The 25,516-nt window shown below is 37.8% G+C and overlaps 1 protein-coding gene across 2 annotated transcripts; it reads left to right on the forward strand.

The window, feature by feature from the left end:
* Positions 1-1,220: 1,220 nt before the first annotated feature.
* LOC104594738 (sporulation RMD1-like protein, putative (DUF155)) lies at positions 1,221-24,887 on the forward strand. 2 transcript variants are annotated; one of them, XM_010255191.3, is made up of 7 exons: positions 1,221-1,837; positions 1,988-2,099; positions 8,866-9,025; positions 19,953-20,101; positions 20,199-20,350; positions 24,098-24,212; positions 24,387-24,887. In XM_010255191.3, the coding sequence occupies exons 1-7, from the start codon at positions 1,431-1,433 to the stop codon at positions 24,525-24,527; spliced, it is 1,236 nt and encodes a 411-aa protein (XP_010253493.1). In that variant the 5' UTR covers positions 1,221-1,430; the 3' UTR covers positions 24,528-24,887. The 2 variants fall into 2 exon arrangements, with proteins under 2 accessions (XP_010253493.1, XP_088754620.1); XM_088898494.1 differs by lacking the exons at positions 24,098-24,212; positions 24,387-24,887 and adding an exon at positions 20,579-24,089 and having other exon boundaries at positions 1,223-1,837.
* The last annotated feature ends 629 nt before the right edge of the window (positions 24,888-25,516 follow it).

Below are 25,516 nucleotides of genomic sequence, written 5' to 3' on the forward strand. Positions count from 1 at the left end.
TCTTCTCATTCCCAGTTCTTTCTCTGCTTAGAACTAGGTCTTCTATCTTCTCAGTTCTCTCTCCAGCCGGTGCCACCAAAACCCAAATGCACCGCTTTCATTCTACGAACTCAGGCACCGGCGGTTGGCGCCACCAGATCTAGATCGTCTCTCTCTATCTCTTGAGAGGTGAGCTCTCTTTCTCTATCTCTCTCTCTGGCCGGCACTGTTGTCATCTTCCATCTTTTCACTTTCTCGGTTTCTATTCTCACTCTTTGACTCCCTGGAATCGGCGAACTCAATAGGCACCATTATCTCAATCCTTAGAGGGCACCAATGCTCAGATTCCCAGGTCGGGCTTTGGGCTTTTTATGAGGGCCATGCTCGGGCCCAAGTTTTAGGACCATTGGTCGGGCCGGGCTCGAGCTTGGGCTTAAAAAAATTATGTTAATAAAGAGCAAAAGCCCAGTTCGGCCCATGAACAGGTCTACCGACAGTCTATCAGACTATCAAACTCCATTAGTTGAATTTCAAATAAAAAATAAAAAATATAATATAACATATATAATATTATATATATCAGTCGATTCGGTTAACCACCGGTTTTTTTAAATGATTTACCGAAATCGAACCAAAACTATCAGCTTCTTAAGAATATTGAACCAAAACTGAAGTGACCGATTCGGTTAACCGATTTTTCAGTTTGATTTTTTTGATTGGTTCGGTTTTTTTTGCTCACCCTACTTAAAAGTGAAAAACAAATCATCATGATTCCAGCTAAACATTTGTGTGACACTCGAATGGTAAAACCGGTCAATTGGTCGGACCATGGTCTAAATGACTACATCGTCTCACCTAATGTGGGTCGTGGCCATGGCAATGCCCAGGTCGCCGGATGGACGCCCTTTTATGTCCACCAATGTTGTACACAACTATTTTAACGACACGTGTTCAGGTTCGTAAAAGGGATGACCACCACAAGGTCCACAACGGTATAAAGTATAAACCCCTTATCCCTTTTCTATAGACGAGATCACATCAGCGCCCCACATTCACATCGCAGCGTGTATTGGGAGCATCTCCCATACATGTCATCACTGGGAGATGATCTCAATACACGGTTGAGATGTACCGTAGGGCACTGTGAGGCGCCGATATGATCTCGCTATAGACACCACTGGGTCCCTCAGATTAGACGCTAAAAGACAAGTTACGAAGCAGGGTTATGAGCTGCCTCATGCCTGTGCATCGTCATTTCGATATCTTCGTTCCATTGTGGCTTCAAGAGTCAGAGTACTTTGGTATTGGAACGGTGTCTACTCTCCGGTGGAAACTATAAAGTATAAACCCTGTCTGGGCTCACGTTGATCTCTTGCTTATTTCGCAAGCCTCTCAGCGTCTGGCAGTGGCAGCAGCTGCAACAAGAGCAGAGCGAAGCATATGATGTTGGGATGAAAATGTGGCGAGGTCGTTCCATTGACAAGCATTTGAAGACGATGCTTCTGCTGTCTTCTACTTCATCGTCTTTGTCACCAGCTACGTCGTTCAGAGCAAAACCAGCTTTTTCAAACTATTGCCTTGTTATTCCAACATCACCCCGTTGTTTCTCCACCACGAAATCCTCAACCTTCCAGCGGAACTTGTTGTCTTTCAATTCAAGGCCGAGCGGTTCCAATTTCGGTTCCGGCTGCCGTACCCTCGTTATTCGAGGGCTTTCTTCAATCCCCTCGGCGCACACATTGGACTGGAACGAGTCCGTTTCCTGCTCGGAGATCGGCGATGGCCCTAGCAGCACCATAACCGAGGAGGAGGAGATGAAACCTTCCATTCCTGTTAGGGCCTATTTCTTCTCTACTAGGTTTCATCCCCATCTTCCCATCTCATTTTTTGTTCTTTAATTTTGTCTATTCATGTTCTTATTTCAGCGGTGAATTCTTCGTGACTTTGGTTGCGAGTTTATTTATTTTGAGGTTAACAACGGTTTAACTTTCATTGTTTTCAATTGCAGTATTGATCTGAGAAGTCTAGTTGATCAGAATAAAGCCAATTTCATCCCGCCTACTTCTCGCATGACTAATTATGTTGTCCTTCGATTCGGAGACGTTAAGTCTGACCCCAGCGTAAGTTCGCCATACTCAATCATTTTTTTTTTCCTTTTATTTCTAGACTAGACTATTTTCTTCATTTCTGTTTGTTCCGGTATTTGGCTATTTGTTATTCAAGTTTAGACATCTTATTTGATTTTCAGATCATTGGTTAATTAAGCTTGAATGCCTGGCATTCAGAAACAATTATTTGATAAATTACTATATTTTGGTTGTTGTTTCATCCCTAATCAACTTAAATAATTTTCTATTTTAGCTAAACTGGTGCGCAGAAAAAAAATAGTAATTATTCGAATTTGTTGTTGTTGTTGTTGTTTGATGTTGGTGAGAGAAAACGGAAGATATGGTAAACCCTATTGTAACATGGCAACAGAAACAAAGCAGTCCATGCATTATGTTTACCATTACAGTGCAAAAACATGGGAACCTGATAAAGGTTTTCTGATCAGAAGTCAGAGCACCATTTATCACCCTATAGCCAACCTGAGAAAGGTTTTCTCATCAGAATACTGTCTATCATTCTATAGCCAATGATGAAGCTGCACCCCTGACTGCCTTTTACAGAGATTTCCTATAGAAGCTTCTGTAGGGAATTTGGTTTCACCTCTCTCTCTCTCTCTCACACACACACACACATACATTCAGCACAAGGATGGGAGCTGGAACAGAATAGCAGAAGTAGGAAAATGTCTTTAGATTGAGATTTACTTCATGGGTGATGTAGCAACTTGAAAGTTTAACAGTAACAAGAAATTAGGATGTTGGCAGGAGAGGAAGATAATTCTGGTTACTCAAAATCAATGAAAAACAACTTCAGACGTTCCAAATAACCACTTTATCTCTTACGACAACAAATGAAACATTTATAGGAAATTGAAAAGCCAACAAGAAACTAGTCTAGCAATAGCATTATAGCACATGAAGATGATGTTTTATAACAAAGTATTTTTTTAATAATATTCTAATGGCTAATCTCCATAATTCAAGATCCTCCTTTCTTTAGAAGCAGCATATTGAACAAATATTTTCTTCATGATCTCCAAAATTGAAGATCCTCCTATTTTAGAAACATAATATTTAAAAAGTCATTTGGAGGGCTCCTTTTTTCTTGGTGCAAGCTATCTCTTACTTGTATTTAATGAGGCTAACTAGTATAAGGGCCCGTTTGGCAAGTCTTTTTGAGAAGATCTTCTCGTAGCTCTGGCAGTCAATAGACGCATTGAGCTTTTGACATAAGATGTGGGCAGCCCGAAGACCGTTTGGCAGATGCGCATCTTTCCGTGCGTTATTTTGGGTCTTCCCGCATGAGATTAAAACGTGGAAGACGCGGGAAGCTTCATTTGGAGCTTCCCGAAATCAGCCCAAAATGGGCTTCCCGCGTCTTTTTGGCGCCCCATCTTTTGGCGGCGAGATCTTCCGCGTGCCAAACGGGAATAGACCGATTTTCAGTCTTCCCGACTTGTAAGCAGCCGAAAGACCGCGTGAAAAGACGCGCCAAACGGGGCCTAAATGTGAATATGCTGCTGTTTGAGATTCTCCTTTGGGCTGGTCGTCCCTGGCTGGTAGAACATTGGAAAAGTAATTGGATGAGGCACTGGTTCTGCCATCTATCTGCTTCTATATGTGCTTAAATGTTCATCCTCCAGGTGAAGGGATGGATTGTAGTAGGTAGGGTTTTTGAGTGGATTTTGCCGTGCTTGCTTCTCTTAATTTGTAATGCTCCCCATTTCTGAAATCAATAACAATGATGTAGACCCATGTTACTCCTTCTAGGTATAGTCATCATCATCCAAGCCTTTATCCTAACTATATGGGGTTGGCTACATGAATCTTACTTCACCAGTTCATTCTGTTTAATGCTATATCCATCGTTAAATTATTATTACTTAAATCATTTCTTACTACTTCTATCCATGCCCTATTTGGACTACCCCATAGTTGTGGAGGCATACCTTTACACAGTGCTCTTGGATACTTTTATATCCTTAACTTTTTGAGGTTATAATAATAAAATAGGCATTATTAAACTAAATTATTCAGCTTAAGTTACGGTACTAGTTTTGTTTTTTGTTTTTTTTTTTCTGTTATTTTTCTCATTTTTAGGGTTCAGTCAACATGTATATTGCCTTGAACCCTCGAAGACTTCAAAATTTGAACTGATAAGCATGGAAGGACTCATAAATTTTTCCAATCAACACATATATTCTTCTTCTTCTTTCACCCTTTCTTTTCTTTTCTTCTTTTCCTAGGACAGAAAATAGAGGCTTATCCCATTTATGTGCTGATATATTTTTTTCTTTCTTCCATTTTTTCATGAATATGTTGATTTTCTATGCTTCAACTGAAGCTTATACATTTTTTTATGAAGATTATAGACAATTAATAGTGAAAGATGATTGCTGCTTGCTATGAAACCTAAGGAATTACCTTAAAATTCATGTTTTTTATTAAAAAAAAGCCATCACCTAGGCAACTAAGTGACAATTTAAAGTGAAAGATGGGTTTCAAAAAAAAAAAAAACATCGCCTAGTGTTGCTTCGACGCTTTGAAAACTATGCCTATAAGGTCCATTGCTTAGAAAATCAAGAAATACAAAGACAACTTAACACGTGGAGAAATGAGTTCGCATGGTTGCAATACTTTCTTTTGACCCTCCAATAAAACATGTCATGCTATTGATCAAAAAAATAAAAAATGTCATGCTATCTACCAAATGAAAACCAAATCACTCAGTGAGTGCTTGCCTAGTGTTGCTTCGACGCTTTGAAAACTATGCCTATAAGGTCCATTGCTTAGAAAATCAAGAAATACAAAGACAACTTAACACGTGGAGAAATGAGTTCGCATGGTTGCAATACTTTCTTTTGACCCTCCAATAAAACATGTCATGCTATTGATCAAAAAAATAAAAAATGTCATGCTATCTACCAAATGAAAACCAAATCACTCAGTGAGTGCTTGCCTAGTGTTGCTTCGACGCTTTGAAAACTATGCCTATAAGGTCCATTGCTTAGAAAATCAAGAAATACAAAGACAACTTAACACGTGGAGAAATGAGTTCGCATGGTTGCAATACTTTCTTTTGACCCTCCAATAAAACATGTCATGCTATTGATCAAAAAAATAAAAAATGTCATGCTATCTACCAAATGAAAACCAAATCACTCAGTGAGTGCTTGCTTGGGTGATTTGGTTTTGATGTGTTCACATGGTCACAACACTTAATTGTGTTCCTTTAATAAAATACAAACATGTTATTAATCAAACAGAAAACCATATTATCCAGTGAGTGCAGCTTGTTGTTGCTACCCCAAATGACACACTAACAACTATGGTTTAAAATGTTCATAATTTCCTAATATTTCCACGACACATTTCCATTTCCATGGATAGTGGCATGAAATTTTATTAGAATTGATATATTCCACAATGAACACTGCCAACACTGTGTGGAATACATGGGATAGGATTATAACATAATTTGGTGACAATATTGTAGATATGCAAAGTAGCGATGTTATTACCTGCATAATGTACTTGATTACCACTTTGGGCCATCTTGAATCCTATTTCAATTAGGGCTGCCCTCCCCTCCATAATTTCACTCTTAGGGGGAATTTATTAAGAACAAGCAAATTATTGATCAGATTCTAATTGCAAATGAAAGTGTGAAGGACATGAATAGGGTTGGAAATAAAGGTTTTGTCTGTAAGCTGGACATGGAGAAGGACTATGACTTGGTTGATTAGGGTTTCTTGTTTGATGTTATGGAAAGTTTTGGATTTGGTGAAAGATGGTGTAGATGGCTGATGGGCTGTGTTAGGGCTTGCCATTACTCAATTTTGGGAAATAGGACTGTGGTGGATCATTTTCTAGCCCTTGGATGAATTAGACAAGGGGACCCCTTCCCTCCTTTTCTATTCACACTGATTGCATATGTATTCAGAAGACTTATTTATAGGGCCGATTCTAGAAGTTGAATAAGGGGATGGAGGGTCGGGAGAGAAGAGGTACCGGTTACTCACCTACAGTTTATTGATGACAAAATTTTATTTTGTGAAGGGGGTGATTTTAGATGGGTGGGAAATTTAAAATTGATTGTTTAAACTTTTGAAAAAAAAGTCCAATCTGAAAATCAATTTTGACAAAAAGTTGTATTGTGAGATTGAATATGGAAGAAAGGGAGATATTAGAAGGTGTGGGAATTTTGGGTTGTGTGGTTTTGCAATGGCCTTGACTTGCTTGGGTTTACTTTTGGGGATAATTTGAGAAGTAGCAATTTTTTGAAACCTTGCGATTGAAAGATCATTTAAGTACAGTACTGTCAACCACTCAGAGCCTGAGTGTTGACCCCATACAAAACTCAAATCTTACAATACAACCCAAAACAAGCTTTCCCTGAGAGTCCCTTGCTTTGCCAAATTGTCAGCCACAACGTTGGCTATTCTCCTTACCCATTTGAAAGATTAAGTTTTGGGAATATTCCGGAGAGGAATACTACATTGTTGGGGACATGGCTGTGGAGATTGCAAATTAACTATGAGCTACACCATCCATCTTCCAAAAGCAGCAATGCCCTCAGCCTTTCACAATCATAACCTGCCCCCTTAAATCATTGAATGATGACAACTCAACACTTCACCATGGTGCGTTATCAACACCATCAATACTTCACAACCACAATCCTTCAAATCGTGTTTGTGTGATTTAAAAGATGCGTCTAGGCGCATAGGTGAGGCGCATTTTAGGGTAGGTGCCTCGCCCAGGTCCTAGGTGCAGCACTTGTGCGCCTAGGCGTGCGCCTTTTGAAAATTGTAAGTTTTTTTTTTTTTTTTTTTTACTTTTTTTGAACCTAGTGGTTGGGCAGGGGGCTCTGCCTCCGGACTCCTGACCATGCCCCTCGAGGCAAGACCAAACAAGTCCGAGAACTCCCTATTTGCTAATGTTGTTCATTCATTCATCTTAATAAAATATCTTCTTAAAAGGCAATTAAAATTATAAAATCATTATTTTTTGTGTGAGAATTAAGAATTTAAGACCTGAACATGGACTTGTGTGGGCTTGCCTCGAGGGGCGTGGCACAAAGGCGACTTATAGAATCAGGAATGTAATACGTTTTACATCACATTAGCTACTTGAAGTAATGCATTTGAGGAAAAAAAGAGAGTGGGCTTTACATGCTTGAAAATGTTTTATATGTTTGATTTTATTTTTAAATTTCCATTTGAATATGCTTTACATGTTATGTTTATGTATTCTGATTTTAGATAATAGGTTTTTTAACCATTAATTTTAAAATTTAAGTTTATATTTCTTATTAATATTATTTATTTATTTTTTATTTTCTGACATTTTTTGAAATATTTAGCTTTTTTTTTTTTTTAATTTTGCGCCTTGCTTCAAAAAGACGCGCACCTTGCCTCGAGTGCAAATTGGCCCTTGCACCTTGCGCTTTTAAAACACCAATTTTATATTATCTTCTTCCGACTTCATAAATTCTGAAATTCTGGTCAGTTTCTAATAAAAAGTTATGGTTTCATACATGAGTAAATTATTATAGTAGAGGGGGATTTTTTTCCATAACTTTGTGCTTTTCTGACATCCTTTCATCTACACTCCCCTTTTGACATATTATTTTGTTTCCTTCTAAAAATAAAAATGGAAAAAAAGATCTCTGCTATATTTGTTGCTTCTTCCTTGCATAAAAATAACATACCTATATGGTATACGAAATGATACATGTGACAAATTGCATTATATTGATTACTTTCTTGTATTCTCATCCATAAACAAAAGAACCCATATCTATTATTCTCTTTCTTACACTTGGGTGTTATGGTCTGGCTTGTCTGCTTACCTTTTTTTTTTTCAGAAAAAAAAGGGAAATTGTCTAAAACTCACCATGACTTTTCAGCATTTCTCTTAAACTCACCACAACATTTCAAAACGTCTAAAACTCACCATGTTAATAAGTTTTTATTTTCCAAAACTCACCTTCCATTAGTACCGTTAATGTTTCTTAACAGAGGTGTCCATGTCAGCATAAATAACAATTTTTATGACAAATCACCCTTGAATGGTGAGTTAGAGGAAAAGGGTCTTTTTCATTTTCAATTTCCTTTTTTTTTTTTACATTTTAGTGTTTTGTTATAATTTCTGTTTTTTTACAATTTTCTATTTTCTACAATCTATAAAATTCTGTACTTTTTTATTTATTTGCAATTTATGTGCTTTTCTATAATTTTTGGTGTTTTTCTACAATTTCTATAGTTTTCATAATTTGAAATTAATTTTTTATTTTGTGTGCAATTTCTATAATTTTTTATATTTTTTTTCCAATTTCTGTGTTTTATGTATTTTATATTTGAAATATTTTTTGAACTTTTTCCTTTTTTCATATCTAAATATTAAAATATATGTATATATTTTATATTTTTCTATGAAGGTTAAAATGGTAATATATTAACAGCTGTTAGTCTCTTTTTATGTCAAGTAGTAGCATGGTGAGTTTTAGACATTTTGAAAAGTTGTGGTGAGTTTAAGAGAAATGCTGAAAACTCATGGTGAGTTTTTGACAATTCCCCCCCCCCCCCCCCCCAAAAAAAAATAAAAATAAAAATAAAAAGAAAAAAAAAACACAATGGGCATAGTATAATGGATAATGAATCATGTACCATGAACTTTCTTATAATATTTTTCATTCAAGGGCTTGCTTTGTTTGCCTTTATATTTAATTGAATGTCAAAATGATATTTATGCACTGAGTTCTCATTTTTTTCAGGGTTGTGGAGCTAGTTTAAGTGGGAGTGATTGCTCTTACATGATAGTTTTTCAATATGGATCCATTGTCTTATTTAATATTCGTGATCATGAGGTTGATGGGTATCTGAAGATTGTAGAAAGACATGCTTCAGGATTGCTTCCTGAAATGAGAAAGGATGGTGAGGTCTTATTTTGATTAAATATGAAATTAGCCCTTCATTTTCCCTTTACATTGGCGTTTAATGCAACAAAGTTTTTTAGCATTGAATGTTCTTGGAAAATGCAAGAAACATGGGAAAATATAAAAAAAACTGGAAAGGCTCAAAAAATATTTTCTTTTGATCATTAATGGAATGGAGAAGGCTCAAGAGATAGGGGTGAAACCTGGTATAGGTCAACCTGAAACCTGACTGACACAGCCCGATTTTGGGCCTGATTGGGTTGGGGTTCTTAGAAGTTGGGTTGGCAAAAATTTGGGTTTAACCCAACCTGATCTTGGATGGGGTGGCTAGGGTTGAGGCCTAAAGGTGATCCGACCCTATGTATCAACTGTCATGCCCTTGGAGATGGATTGGGAACTGAGTCCCTTATCTTCAGGATTATTTGGTTTTGGGACAAAGTATGAACTCTTCCTACCTTTGGACATTTTGATTGATGGCTAGATGTGTGTTTTCATGTGGTAAATAATACCTGAATTAGTAGCAAATCCAGATTTTTGGCCTAATGCATAGTAATCTTCAGTTTGACACATGAACATAGGTCAATTTTCCTCAGCTGCATCCTCTGTATATAATATGTTCTCATAAGCCATTGTTAATCATCATGTTTTGGGAGGCAAGGCCTGGAATTAGGTAGATTTTGTTGATTAAATAACATAACAAGGAAGAGCTGGACAGCAAAAGAAAAAAGAAAGTTCCATAGGTTTGAGGAAGCTGGGCTCTGATTTCATGATGTAGACAAAGTTGGTGTATGATACTGGTAGCACAAATCTTTTGTCTATTCTAATAGATGAACATGTGCCATTTGCAATGGTTCTAGTTCTATTATAAACAGTGCCCCTTCTACTACCTTTATTATTTTAGTGTGAAAACTGAACTTGGACAAGTCATTGTTAAAGTGCATGCAGTATGACTTGAACCCAATTTTTACTGGACTGGGCAAGCTCTTAGGGAGTAACCATCCAATTGTATCATTGTGGATTTAAAATGGGTCCAGTGCCCATAATATTCTTTTTTTTTTCCCCTTTTTTTCCAATTGGGTATTGCATATTTGTTTTATAAAATACCACTCATTTATCAAAAAAAAATATTAGTATGGAAATTGATACAGGGGAGTAGAATCTCTAGTGGTTGGATTAATAAAAAGCAGAGGAAGCTTGAAAAGATCACAATCATAATGATGTAGGCCAAGTGGTTTCAAATTCTTAGTTTCTTAGCTTTGATTTCTGTGTATGTGAGCTGCTGATAAAAAAAAAATCTGTGTATGTGAGCATGCATCTGCTGACATACCTACTCACTAGTGGGCTGGGTGTAGCTAGCTCCTTCCTGTTGTATTTATCAGTGGGTTGCAAATTGCAAGAGTTCTTGATACCTAAGGTGGCTATGCCTACTTAGGTTCTTCGCTTAATCAAACTTCTACATAGCCCAGTTTGTTTTCAGCCATATTTGAAGGTGCTAGTGGTAACTAATTTTGTAAAAGGTACGCAATTGGACATATTTGGAAAGCTTAGTTGAGGGGGGAGTCAGAGTTTCAAATAATAGGAAAAGAGGGGAAATTATAGTTGTTAGATTCCCTTCACTGCAAATAATGAACTTATTCATCCTGTACTGATTCTCGAATCTCTATTAGCCATGAAAAAATAGGCCAGTACTGAATGCTGGTCCTGGCTATCAACTCCCAGACTTGAATCCATGCTATTTTTCTTGTCAGCCCAAGTTTTTATTTTTATTTTTTATCTGCAATATAAATGGAGTTTTATTAGAAGGCTGTTGAGTTGGGCCAATTTTAAGTTATTGGGCCAGCCTTTTATTTTTATTTTTAAGTTGTTAAGTTAGGAAGTTATTGGGCCTTTAGGCCCATTAGTTTATGCTATTTTAAGTTGTGACTGTTCAGCTACTTAAAGTAGCTGCCCTACTAAGGGTATTCTTGTAATCTTCCATTCTTTTATTTTAAGTATATAAATCAAGAGGGGGTTGGCGGTCAGATCTATTCAATTATGGCGACATCCCACTCTCTTTTCTTCTTCTCTATTGCTGAAACCTTTAAGTTTCTTCTACTTTTCTTCACAAGGCATTCATCTGAAACTGTTATCAACAATTTCTACTTGGTATTAGAGCAGGCCGAAGGTTTCTTGAGCTGCTTTATCATGCAGCCCTAGATCGGCTGACTGCATGGTGATATGAGAGGCTGATCAAAGACCTCAGGTAAGCCCAGTTTTTGGATTTTTTGGTGGATCTGTTTTGCCCTGTAGCTGGTCTAGGGTTTCCCATCAAATTCAGGAAGAATTGGAGAAAGGGGGAGAGTTCTATTTTTGTAGGACTCTTCAATTTTGACCTAGGAAGTGGCGCCCTAATTTTTTAGGGTTCCTTGGAGTTTTCTGAAGGGTGCAGTTCAAGTCCCATCTGTTTTGGAGGCTTCTAGAGGGAGTGGCTGTTTTTTCTCTTTCTTCTCCCGTCCCGTGAAAAGGGAATCTTTTGTGGGAGGACCACCTAGGGTTCCAGAAGGGTGTGTGTGTGGTGCCTGAAAGGGATTATTTCTTTGTTGGGAATAATGGAGGGTCACAGAGGTTAAAACAAACCAGAAGTGAAACGGGACAAGGGGGAGGAGGTGTTGGAGACCTTTTTGAGGCTGGGGTCATCGCTACAGTTAAGTCGGATGGTACAAACTTTTTAGAATGGTTACAATCTGCAAAGATGGTCATTGGTGCTCATGGGAAGTTGGGGTATATCACTGATGAGGAAGTGAAACCCGAGACCAACAATTCTCAATGGGTACAAGAAAATTATATGGTAATGACTTGGCTATGCAATTCTATGCTGCCTCATATGAGTAAAAATTTTTTTGTGGGCAAATACGACTAAGGAAATTTGGGATGGGGTTGCAGAAGCCTTCTCACAGAGTGAAAATGTTGCTAGGGCCTATCAGTTGAGGAACTAGGTTATTGATACCAGACAGGGAGATAAACCTATTGCTGTTTATTTTTTGGCCCTTAAAATCCTGTGGCAGGAGATTGACCATCTGGAGACAGTGGTTTGGGAAACCACTAAGGATGCTGCTGCCTACCAGAAACTCTTAGAGAAGACTAGGGTTTTTGAATTTCTTGTTGGTCTCAATCCCAAGTATGATATTGCAAGGCAACATATCCTTTCCAGGGATAGTGTTACTCTCTCTCAGGCATATGCCTTTGTATTAGGGGAAGAGAGTAGGATGAATGCGATGATGAGGAATTCGAGTCTTGAACAGTCAGCCATGGTTAGTACTGTGAAACCTAAACAGAGTGGAGACCGGGGTGGCAGTGAAAGCAGGAATGAAGATAAGAAGGATCTGATATGTGACTATTGTAAGAAGCCTAAACACACGACAGATACCTGCTGGAAGCTTCATCCTCACCTTGTGCCAAATAGACTCAAAAACAAGAAGGGAAATGTTAACATTGCAGTCATTGGTGACTTACCTGGCCCCCTACTACAACTACTTTGGAGTCTGTTGCAGTTGCTGCAGTGAGGGCCGAACTTGGGAGATATGGGCAGTTACCAAATCAGCGAGATACAGTCAGCCCTAATCCGGTAACAGGTGGACAGCTAGGTATAGGTGGTTCTGGTGGTGGACATTCTACTTCCTTTGCTCATATAGGTAGTTCACATGCCACTACAAACTATGTTTCTACTACAGGTAAGGAGGGACCTCCTTGGATTATAGATTCTGGAGCCTCAGAGCACATGGCCCATAGTTCCACTATTTTTTCTTCTTACCAACTCTGTTCTAGCAGAGACAAAGTTTCCACAGTAGATGGATCTCATGTTCCCATTGCTGGGAAGGGGCTATCAAGATTACTGATTCCATTTCCCTACCCTTTGGCCTTCATGTTCCCGGATTGAATACTAACTTATTATCTGTTAGTAGTTTGACTAAGAACTTGAATTGCTTAGTGGTTTTTTCTCCTAGCCATTGCGTTTTGTAGGATCTGGTTTCAAAGAGGACGATTGGGAGTGGTTCTGAGGTGAATGGAATTTACCTTCTGGATGCGCTTCCTCATCATTAGAGTCATCATGTTAGCAGGGATTTTGAGTCAGGAGTTTGTGGGTCAGATTATGCTTTGGCATAATCTTTTGGGACATTTGTCTTTTCCTTCTTTGCGTTTCTTATTTCTGAAGTTATTTGAGTCTGTTAATTTGTCTAGCTTAGAATGTGAAAGCTGCTAGCTTGGAAAACATTGTAGACATTTGTTTAAAGCTAGTAATAAAAGGTGTTCATCTACTTTTGATGTTATTCATACTGGTGTGTGGGGACCATACCATGTTCCTTCTATGGGTGGTTACCGATATTTTCTTTTATTTGTGGATGATTTTTCTCAATATTCTTGGATTTACTTAATGAGATCCCGTGATGAGGTACCATCCTTGGTTCGACAGTTTCATTAGATGGTGCTAACACAGTTTGGGGTACGAGTGAATGTATTCAGATCAGACAATGTCAAGGAATATTTTGAGAAGAACTTTGCTTCGTATTTGTTAGAGTATGGAGTAATTCATCAGAGCAGTTGTTTTTATAGTCAATTGCAGAATGGTGTAGCAGAGAAGAATAACAGACACATTGTTGAGATTGCAAGAAGCATGATGATCACATCTACTGTTCCAGTTCGGTTTTGGGGTGATGCAGTTCTCACAACAGTCTTCCTGATTAATAGGGTGCCCTCTTGTGTACTTGGATTCAACACCCCATTTAGCCTTCCTGAGGGGGAGATGTTCCACATCCCTCTCAGGGTTTTTGGTTGTGACACATGTTCTTGGTCCTCACCGCTCGAAGCTCGATCCAAAGGCAAAGAAGTGTGTTTTTCTTGGGTATGTAGAAAATTAGAAAGGGTATTGTTGCTATGACCCAGTCTCCAGGAGTCGGTATGTTACTATGGATGTCACCGCTCGAAGCTCGATCCAAAGGCAAAGAAGTGTGTTTTTCTTGGGTATGTAGAAAATTAGAAAGGGTACTGTTGCTATGACCCAGTCTCCAGGAGTCGGTATGTTACTATGGATGTCACCTTTTTTGAGTCCACATCCTTTTTCTCGAAGGGTTCTTCTTAGGGGAGTATTTTGGGGAAGTAAGTGAGCAATCTATTCCTCTTCTAGTTCCAATTCCTATGTGCATTTCTATGTCTGATCCTCCTATGTCACCTATCTTACCACCTTCCTTGCATCCTGCTTCTCATTGTTACTCACGATAGCACCTACGACTTCACAGGGAGGTTGATTCCACTGCAGAAGAACCCACGTCACTTCCTATCGGTTCCTTGGGGACTCTAGATTCGGCTAACATGGACTCAGGTATTCCTCTTGATCCCTCTAATGTTTCAGTTCCTATTGGTTCAACTAATCCCATTACAGATGACGTAGACCTTCCTATTGCTCTCAGAAAAGGGAAGAGAAAGTGTATTGCTCATTGTATCTCACAATATCTATCCTACAATGGATTTTCTCCTTATTGAGCTTTCCTTTCTTCCCTTGACTTTGTGTTTATACCCAAGGGTGTTAGTGAGGCTCTCTCCAAGCCTGAGTGGAAGACAACTATGCATGAAGAAATGAAAGCCTTAAGAGTCAGACATGGGAGATTATGGATCTAACAGAGGGCAAGGAGACTGTTGGATGTGGATGGGTTTATACAGTTAAATACAAGGTAGATGGAAGTATAGGAAGGTATAAGGCCAGACTGGTTGTGGATCTAACAGAGGGCAAAGAGACTGTTGGATGCAGATGGGTTTATACAGTTAAATACAAGGTAGATGGAAGTATAGGAAGGTATAAGGCCAGACTGGTTGCAAAAGGGTACACTCAAACCTATGGCATTGATTACTTAGAGACTTTTGCACCAGTTGCAAAGATGACTTCTGTTCGGATCCTTCTTTCTCTTGCTGCTACATACTCTTGGCCCCTTTTCCAACTTGATGTAAAAAATGCCTTTCTGAATGGGGATTTGTAAGAAGTGTATATGGATATTCTTGATGGTTTCTATAGTGATGCTGAAAGGGGGAAGGTATGAAAATTGAAGAAGTCACTTTATGGTTTAAAACAGTCTCCCAGAGCATGGTTTGACAGGTTTAGGAAGGTCTTGATTGCTTTTGGCTACACTCAGACTCAATCAGACCATACTTTGTGAAGCGAAGGGGGTCCCTGGTGTCAGTTCTGATTGTTTATGTGGATGATATTGTAGTTATAGGAAATGTCCTGAGTGAGATTGACAGTTTGAAGAAGAATCTATACAGAGAATTTGAAATTAAGTATCTTGGGGAGCTGAGGTATTTCTTGGGCATTGAGGTTGCAAGATCAAAGCATGGAATTTTTACTTCTCAGAGGAATTATGTTTTGGACCTTTTACAAGAAACAAGGAAACTTGGAACAAAGTCTGCCAATACTCCTATTGATCAGAATCACAGAATTAATGCATCAGAAGGTGAGTTGGTAAAGGACATTGGGAGATATCAGAGACTTGTGGGGCGACTGCTATATTTATGTATGACAAGACCAGACATCTCCTATGCAGTGAGTGTGGTGAGTCAATACTTGCATGCCCCACGAGTCCAGCATTGGGAGGTTGTTGACAAGATTCTTGCTTATCTGAAGGGACACCTAGGCTGAGGCATACTATTTGCTGACCATGGACAGTTGAAGCTAGAAGCTTATACAGATGCTGATTGGGCAGGATGCCTTGATGACAGGAGATATACATCAGGAGTTTGCACTTTTGTTGGGGGTAATCTAGTCTTGTGGAAAAGTAAGAAATAGACAGTTGTGGCAAGGTCAAGTGTAGAAGCTGAATATAGAGCCACATGGCACATGGAGTTTCAGAGCTTCTCTAAAGCAATGTATGGGAGACAAACTTCCCTTGAAGTTGCCATTTCTCTAAATCTGTACAAATACCTACATTCTCAATTTCTCAAGAATGTAGGATAAATTGATAAAACTACAAGGACAGTTGAAACTGACCCTAATGACTGAAAGGTAATAAAAAATTTGTTAAATATTGATCGTTAGGCCTGGTTGCTCCCATTCTAACAGGTTTCTGTTAGCATCTTCCCTTGCCAAATACATCAGCCACACTTTTTGCAGACCTAGGGATCCACCTGATGAAACAGTTAAAATGAGATGTAAAGATATTTTAACACTGATAAAAAAATGTAAAGATATTTTTAACTTCTCTTGTCGTAAATCTTAGGAGTCATTACCCCTCAGACTCTGATTGGAACCAGGTGAGTGCTACCTTGCAGAGTTGCAGTCACCTTCCACTTCAAAACCTCTACATCTTGCCATCTGTGCCTTGGAGAAGTGCTAGAAGTCTGCTCTCAAAGAGTTTCCTACTTAAGCTGGCACCGGAAAAGCTATAGCTCATCACAGTGCTTTCTTCATGGTTTCTGAAAATTTCTGCTCATGCTTTTGACAGTCCCAGGTTGCCTAGAGAGCTTCCAGCAAAGTTTAGTTTAAGCTTCTCCTCTTCTGGTGCCTCCTCCTGTGGTCGGTTTATGTTCATTTTTGGATGAGATAATCCTGCTTAGAATAGAGCTCATTGAGATTGCTTGGAACTCATAGCCTAATGTGCCACCCATACCATATAGCTACCTCCTCCTGTGGTTTGGGGTCCTGAAATTTGTTCTTAAGAAAATCCTAGCATTTTGTTTGCACCACACTCTCCATAATATCATTGCCCTTACACAATGCCAAAGGATCTTTTCCCAAATAGTATTATGAGGCATTAATCAGTTGGAAAACAACTCCACTATTTTGAAGGAGCATTCCAAGGCATTCAAATAGAGGGAAAAAGTGGTTCCATACCTTTGTAGTGAAAGAATAACTCCACTGTCCATCTATTCTGGATCGTCTCTCCACTGTTGATTATCTTCAAGGATATTTCTTGATAACTTTTACTATATATATATATATATATATATATATATTGGGGGGGGGGGGGGTTCAACCCAAATCGCCTAGGCCGGGAAGGGAGGGAAAGCCAAATGTGATCCATCATTCATCAAGGGCTTTGAAGAAATAAGACCTTGAAAACAACCCTAAAGAATCATAAGTTCAGATCCTTTTATCCATGCTCTCAATGGGAAACTACATTTAGGGAATATTGATGGCTTCCTCACATTCAAAATCTCTCTTATCCATGCTCGCAATGTGGAAGATGTGACAAATGTCTAGAAAATCAAGGACAGAAAACACATGACCCATTCAAATTTCCTGCCAAAGTTTAACCATATGGCCTGGCACAACCTCATACTTGATGAATCTCAAAAATAACAGGTAAATAGACTAAGTTACTTTCTCTAGGCACTTGTGAGTTATTCTTCTAGAAGGTCCAAATTCCCAGCAATTTTGGTGCTGTCCATATTTGCTTCTGATGACCTGAATGGTGAAGGGAATTGATCTCAGTAGAAAACATCCAGAGCCATTTAATTAAGACGGTCACGCTTTTTTGTCTCTTCTTCTCTCTACATCTGAATATCTATGTACCTTTTTAAGGCACATCGTTTTTTTCCTAGTTCAGAGTCCTTTTTATTCTCCCTCAGCTCCCAAAGAAAGTCCTTCATGGCTTTCTTTATTCTTTTTAACAACACTCATAGGCTTTGAAAACTTTTAAGGAAAGTAGAAGGGAAGGCTTGCAAAGATGGATTTAAGAAAAGCTATTGTTCAACCCAAAGATGTGTATTCCATGCTACCAATCTCGTTGATTTACCACATTGTTCCTAAAAGAAACTATTCTAGGGTTGCCACTCAAGGGGAACTCTTTGGAGGCTACTTTTCTCTCTCACAATCCATATTTGCTTTCTCTAGGCTATTTTACTCTCTCACAATCCTACTCAGTTACCTTTAAGGTCCCGTTCGTTTTTGGGAAGCTACTTACCTGGGTAATTGCATTTCATAGTTTTCAAGGTGCCAAGGTGAGGCTAGGCGACAGGGGGGGTGCCTTGTTGCCTAGTGACCTAGGTGTTGCCTAGGTGATGGATTTTTTTAAATAAAAACCACATATCCTAGGGTAGTTCCCTAGGTTCCATAGCCTTCTTTCTTTAATAAATATCCATAATTTTCAAAAGAAAATTATAAACTTCATGTTTAAGTCTAGAAAAGCAACATATTTATGAGAAGAAAAAAAAAGAAAGAAAAGAAAATTCAAAAAATATAGGGGCTGAACCCTATTTAAGTTCTTCCCTTATTGGTTCAGATTTTGAAGTCTTTGAGGGTTCAATACAGCAGTTAGCAATGTTTGTGTTGATTAAACCCCAACAAATAAGAAAATAATAAAAAGAAATTATTTTATAAACACAAAAATGAATATTTTTGTTTAATAATGTCTATTTTATAATTATAATCTCAAAAAATAACAGTATAAAAGTATTTTATTACACAGTATAGAAAACTGCTTGGTGACTGGGCGAGGCGAGCCTCCAAGGGCGCCTTGTCGCCTAGGCGTTGCCTTGACAACTATGTTGCATTTACCCATGTTATTTTATTTCCCAGGTAAATAAAACAACGACCGTTTTATCCATAAAAATCCATTATTAAAAGGGGCATTTTTGTCCCATCCTACTGTTGGCAACTTTCCCCTAGGTGGGAAAGTTACTTTCCCACCTGGGAGATGGGTATCACTTACCTGGGTAAGTGATAACCAGGGAAAATGAATTTTCCGACCAAAATCACATTGACCAACTTCCCCTCTCAAAATCCAAAAAGCAAACGGGCCCTAAGACTTGAGACCTTCTCCACTGCCTGTAAAATGATTTTCAGTCCTAATATTGTATTCATTCTGAATCTCACTTAGGATAATCATAACATCTGCAAACTGGAAATGAGGGACCACCTTCCTTTCTCTGCCAACTCTGAAGTCTGAATCACCTGAGAAATTCTCTATTATCACTCTTCTTACAAGCCTGTTAAGAACAGTAACCTGAATAAATAAGATTGGGAAGAGAAGATCCCCTGGTTGATACCTCTTAACGCCTTAAAGACTGAGAAATGGACTGTTGTCAAGCATCTCTATTATCTATCTAATCCAGTGATGCCTAAGGCCCATTCTTCCTATAACCCACACCAGAAATTTCCAAACAACATGGCTATAGGTTTTTCCAAGATTGAGTTTACACACAAATAGAAAAGTGTTGTATCGTGAGTCATCCCATACATCCCCCATGATGGTTTCATGTAAGATGAATATGGTTATTAATGGGTTTAACTGTTTAGGTAGCCAGGACTAGACTATACCTTAAAAGAACTGCTTAGCAATAGCACCTGTACCATAAAATGTTCTTTTTTGTACATTAGTAAAGATTTGATTACCATTAAAAAAGGAGAACCTTGTAAATTTTGAAAATTAACAACCTAAACTTGGTGACTCAATGTGATAAAGTGAACAAATTTATGCTCAATTGAACTGTGGTACTTGGATTCACTAGCCAATCCATGAATTACAATCATATAGTAAGAAGGTATACTAGATAACCATAGGAATAACACAAGTGATTAAAAAACTGGGCTGAAAGTCTAACTGGTGAGAGTGGTTGGTCAAGTTGAAATTTGTTCATCAGGTCAGTTAATTCCAAGTTTCTAACCGATGGTATCAGCTACACATATGTATACATGTACAAACATATGCACGAAGTAAGGTTATTTTGAATACCTGGGTAAATTTGGTGATTACCTATCAAAATGAAAAGATAAACTGGTTGGCTGCATCATGTGTTGCCATATATTGCTAGATATGTGTTCTTCATCCTTGCTTGAATTTCAATACTTCGCAGAAGGAAAGAATTTTGCTTATCTTTTCAATTAATCAAGATACTTTTGATTTATCTCAACTTACTGTTATCTTATTTAAATGTTTGTGGGCGTGTGTGCTTGTCACTAGAGTATGAAGTGAGAGAAAAACCAACTTTAAACACATGGATGCAAGGTGGGTTGGATTACATAATGCTGCAGTATTTGAACATTGATGGTATTCGTACCATTGGTAGTGTCCTTGGTCAAAGTATTGCTCTTGATTACTATGTTCGCCAGGTATTTTCCAATTGATGTATAATTTTTTCAATTGCAAAATTGCATACTTTGCCCTTGAGCATTAACAGTGTGCGTAAAACTCTACTTTCTTTTATAGGTTGATGGAATGGTTGCAGAATTTACCGACATAAATCGTGGAATGGAGAAAACTGGCACCTTCACCATGGAAAGGAAAAAACTTTTCCAGCTTGTTGGAAAGGCAAACTCTAATCTAGCTGATGTGATTCTTAAACTTGGGCTTTTTGAAAGGTAAATGTGATGCAACCACTGATACAATGACACAGTTCATGAAAAACCACTACTACCACCACCACCATCATCATCTAAGCCTTATCCTAACTGTGTGGCGTTGGCTACATGAGTCCTGTTTCACCATTCCATTTTGTTTAATGCCATATCAATTATTTAATATTTTCAATAAACAATTTGAAGCCAAACTTATTATATGGTTAAGCTGTATTATTTGGTGCATTGAAGGTCTCTCTAGTAATGGCAGAATTATTTGGAATATGCTACCTGCAGCTGTGCTTTGGACTATTTGGATGGAGAGGAACAGCAGGATTTTTGAAGGCAAATACTTTCATTTAAATGAAATCATACACAGCATGTTAGCAAAAATTTTCCTCTTGGGCGAAGGCATACAATTTCTCAACTGATGCCCTCCTTTTAACCTAGCCTTCTTAAAGTTCTCTTGGGGATTCTTCACCCCATGTAAAGCCATCCATTTTATACAATTAATAAAATATACTTTTTCTCAAAAAAGTAAAATGGTTAAGCTGTAGGCTGTTGCTCATTGTATCAAAGTGGTCATGGTCATCTTCCATTTTTTTTTCATCTTCATTTGAGCAATGTTGCATGGAGATGGACATTGGAGTCAGAATCCAACATGTCCTATAATCTGACTTGGAAAGATGGGAAAACATGGACCAGCAGACATGTCTGTTGAAAAGTATATACTGTTAAATTAGTTCATATGTTTTGAATTCCAACATCCTGCAAATAAAATATTGCCATTGTTACTAAGTAACGTTTGATATGAAAAATGACATTCATCTTGTATATTAGCTGTTCATTTATGCCAAATAAGTTGCGTGGTAAAAAGGAAATGTTGCATAAAAGTGTCCTCAAGAATCCAAGAATCCATGGAGCATCAAATTCTGACATATGTCTGGCACAGAACTCCTTCCCTTTAAGAGAGTCCATCCAACACTGCATTTGAGATAGCTCTATGACAACATTTTTTTTTTTAAATATATTTGCATTCTCTTTTTTTGATGTGGCTTCTTCATAAATATTGCACAATGGTTGAGACTTCTATAAGATAGAAAAGTGAAACTATTCTTGGCATTGCCAATTGGTGCCTTTTCTTATTCCATTTTGGGCCATTATAAATATTTTATTTAGAACGGTGTATCCCTTTTTGGTGGATATAATAGGTACCTTTATGATTTTCATTCCTTTAAGATGCTATGGCGTTTATTTTTCTTTTTGAAAATGTGAAGTATTGTATTGCAGAATAAACACAAATAAGCCCAAATACACCAAGGGACTGTAAACTGAGACTATACAATAAAAGATTGATAAAAAACTGACACAATTCAATAAAAGACTTGTAAGCCCTTAATCTATGAACAAAATGTCCCTGTCAAAAGATCTACAAAGAGATAAAAAGCTGTAAGCCCTTAATCTGTAAACTGCTATGACTTTTAGAACCTAGATCAATTGTTATTGTTTTCTGTTTCAACACACCACTATACAGTTTATACCTTTGGGAGAAGCACTTTTCTGGTAGTTTTTTTTTTTTTAAATTTTTTAATTTGATATAGGAAAGTCGTTTTTGACATTCTTTTTGCTCACATCTATTTTTTTCTGAGTTTTTTTCCTAACTTGGTATTAATGATAGAGCCTTAGTTCTTAAAGCTACAAGGTCCATCATAGTTGTCAAGGTGATGCCTAGGCGATAAGGTGCTCCTGGAGGGTCACCTCGCTTAATTGCCAAGATATTTTTTACATGGTGCTCTTGGATACTTTTATGTTCTTAACTTTTGAGATTATAATAATAAAAATACATTATTAAACTAAATTATTCAGTTTGTGAGTTAAAATACTAGTTTCTTTTTATTATTTTCTTATTTGTTAGGGTTCAATCAACATGCATGCTGTCTTGAACCCTCAAAGACTTCAAAACCTGAAATGGTAAGCATTAAAATACTAGTTTATTTATACATTTTTTATGAAGATTATAGACAATTAATAGCGAAAGATGGTTGCTGCTTGCTATGGAACCTAGGGAATTACCCTAGGACTCTTACCTTTTATTCAAAAAATTCCATTGCCAAGGTGACTAGGCGACCTCACCTTGTCTCCTTGAAGGCCCATCTTATTTCCTTTTTAGAGTTTTTTAATAAGAAATAAAAAAATATATTAAAGCAATAAAGGGAAATGGTATACACAATACATACAGGGCAAGCAACTTAGAAAGAACATATAGAGAGTCCGAAAAAAGAAGCCCACCCTGCAACTTGACATCCTGTTCCTACAAAGCAACTAGACCTGGGAGGATGTGTAACCTTTCAGCAAGGACCCCAACAACAAACCAACACCTTAGATTCTCATCATTTTGCTCTGTCTCCTCTTTTTCTGCCTTGTACATTTTGCCACACCTCTGTTTTTCTTTTTTCTGGCCCTTTCTCCTAGTTGGCAATGTCCATTAAGGATCTGGAGAACCTTAGCTGATGCAATTTTAGATGCCATGTCAGACTGAATTCGTCTTTTTTTCTTCCAATTCTCTAAAGGTTGATATTATGGGTGGCTATTCCTTTGGCTGTAATTTGGGCTGTTTGGGGTGAAAGGAATATCAGGATCTTTGATAAAAAACAAAATCAAGAAGAGATGCTGATAAATCAGATCATCGGAAGCAAAAGAGCATAGCTGAGATTAATCTGCACTTTAAGGATGATTATCTATCTTCTTTTTTGAATGTTGACTTTTTTGGGGTTTCTTAATTGTGTTCATATGTACAGAATCTTTTTGTACTGTTAACTAACACACATGTATACTTCCTTTTGACTATATTAATACAATTTTACCTTACCTTAAAAAAAACTTCTCTATTACAACTATCTTACCTATGATTGATATCTCATCAATTTTATTCATAAAAGAATCTCATTAATTTTGGATCCCATCTTCAGATTATGGGGACGTCAAACCTTTGCTTTTGCTGTGACTTCTCATTTTCAGATTCCTCCCCCTCATGGGGATCCTCAGTGAGGGTCTAGTCCCAAAATGATATCTTAAACGTCAATTTGTTGTTATTTTCATTATGCCGTTCTTTTCTTTTAGTTCCTTCTGTCTTCAGGTCTCTGTTTTTTTTCCTGATGAGTAACAGAAACTTATATGTACAACTGCCTTGTAACTTATATTAATCCATACATACAAGACTTAACTCTCCCAAAAGTATTTTAGTTCTATGATGCCCAGATATGGATACAGCATGGACTTGGATATGACTATCCATTTCCCATTGGAATATATTTGCTATTTGAGGAAGTTGGTATGACGTGGTTCTGCCAACAACAACCAATGTTTTAGTTTTGGAATCTCATGTTTAGGATACCCTTTCCTCAAAACCTTTATCTACATATTTATTGATGTCAAAAAGGCTAATTCAACATTGGTCTAAGCCAGTATGATATTAATATAGTTTTGCTATTCAAACTTTGTGCTGTTTCAATCTATTAAAAAACAAATTGTCCTGTTTCAAATTAGTTTACTTAAGCTATCCCTTTTCTGCAGCTTTGTTCAGATATTAGTAGCTTATGGATGGATTGGACCCTGGTTTTAAATGATCTTAGTACTAGTAGGCTTAATACTACTTTGGGCATAGAGGGTGGTACACTTTCATGTGTCCACAATCCGCACTATAAAACTTTTTGATTGTTCATTAGTTTATATAACCTGTAACATGTTCACAACATTTTCTGGTATTTCCAGATCAGATATTGCTTGGAAAGATGCAAAGTATGCTCAGATATGGGAATATCTTCGGGATGAATTTGAATTGACTCAGAGATTTGCAAGCCTTGATTTCAAGTTGAAGTTTGTGGAGGTAATATAATGGCTGTGGTTTTACCCATCTGGCCCTCTCTTTTGTTTTGTTTGTTGATCTAATTTGACAATAACGTTGTGCGTAGTTGCGTACTGCTTTGGTAAATTAGTTTGTTTCACTGAAAATTGTGACATATGCTCATCAGAAAAAGAATTTTTTGCTCTTTCTCTGCAGCATAATATTCGCTTTCTACAAGAGATTCTACAAAATAGGAAATCAGATTTTCTGGAGTGGCTTATCATTATATTGATTGGTGCTGAGATTCTTATTTCTGTTTATGATATTGCCCACAAGTCATCAATAACTTCACTATAGCAAGTGAAAATGCTGAAGGCAGAATGAAGTGGTGAAAATATATGAGGTTAGAGATGCAGTGATTTTAATCTTCCAGAATTAATCCTTGCCGCTCTTTGCAGCCTAGTACAAAAGTTCTTTGATGCCCCCCTAATCGTCAGTGGTCTTATTGGAAAAGTTTATGATTTTGGCATATGGTGATGACCATTTGCTTTTTGTATAATCTCAATTTAAATTTGTAAATAGTGGACTTTAGGATTATGAAGATTTTTTTTTTCCTCTTTGAAAAGTAATGATACACTTCAGTTTCAGTTTTAGTGTCTGCATCAATGTTTGAATACATTTTTGTTCAAGTAAGTTTTTGAAGTGATGGCAAGCAAATATTACTAGAGTTGGACATTAGAGTCAATGAGGGATATTTCTCCTCCCATTTCGCTGGATATGTTTATACGTGTTAAGGGGGATATAATAAATATCTTCTGTATGGATTTCTGATGGTTAAACTCTCATATGGGAAGGTTAGAGGTGTAAATTGGGCCAGGCCACCCGATGATTTTGGATCGGCCCAACACAATGGCTAACGGGCCATGCCAGGCCCGACACGGAGGTTTGTGTCATGTTGGGTCGGGGGTTTGAGGCCGCATGCTGGTAGGGCCCAGCCTGCGGCACGACACAGCATGGCCCGCCAGGCCCAGCACGGGCTGCGTTTGGCCCGCTTGGGAATATAGCCGTTGGGTCCCCCTCCCAAAGGGGCCCAACGGCTAGTTTTACCTTTTGGGGGGGTTTACAGAAATACCCCCCCCCCCCCCCCCCCCCCCCCACCAAATAGCTATAAACAACCATATTAGGGGGTATTTCTGTATTTTGCTTATTGGGGGCTGAAAAAAAGCATAAATGCCCACCAACAGCTATATAACAACTAGTTTAGGGGGGCATTTTGGGTAAAGTTATAAGTAACTTTACAATGATCAAAATACCCCTTCCAACATCTAAATAATAGATAGTTTTTT

The sequence above is a fragment of the Nelumbo nucifera genome, chromosome 2 (assembly GCF_055504915.1).
Source record: "Nelumbo nucifera cultivar China Antique chromosome 2, China Antique-T2T, whole genome shotgun sequence".
NCBI lineage: Eukaryota > Viridiplantae > Streptophyta > Magnoliopsida > Proteales > Nelumbonaceae > Nelumbo > Nelumbo nucifera.

Excerpts from the sequence above, each read along its gene's own strand:
- LOC104594738 (XM_010255191.3), top strand. The coding sequence starts at position 1,431 with ATGAAAATGTGGCGAGGTCGTTCCATTGACAAGCATTTGAAGACGATG. Across the intron at positions 20,102-20,198 it reads TTGATTACTATGTTCGCCAG|GTTGATGGAATGGTTGCAGA; the intron begins GTATTTTCCAAT and ends TTTCTTTTATAG. Across the intron at positions 20,351-24,097 it reads AAACTTGGGCTTTTTGAAAG|ATCAGATATTGCTTGGAAAG; the intron begins GTAAATGTGATG and ends TGGTATTTCCAG.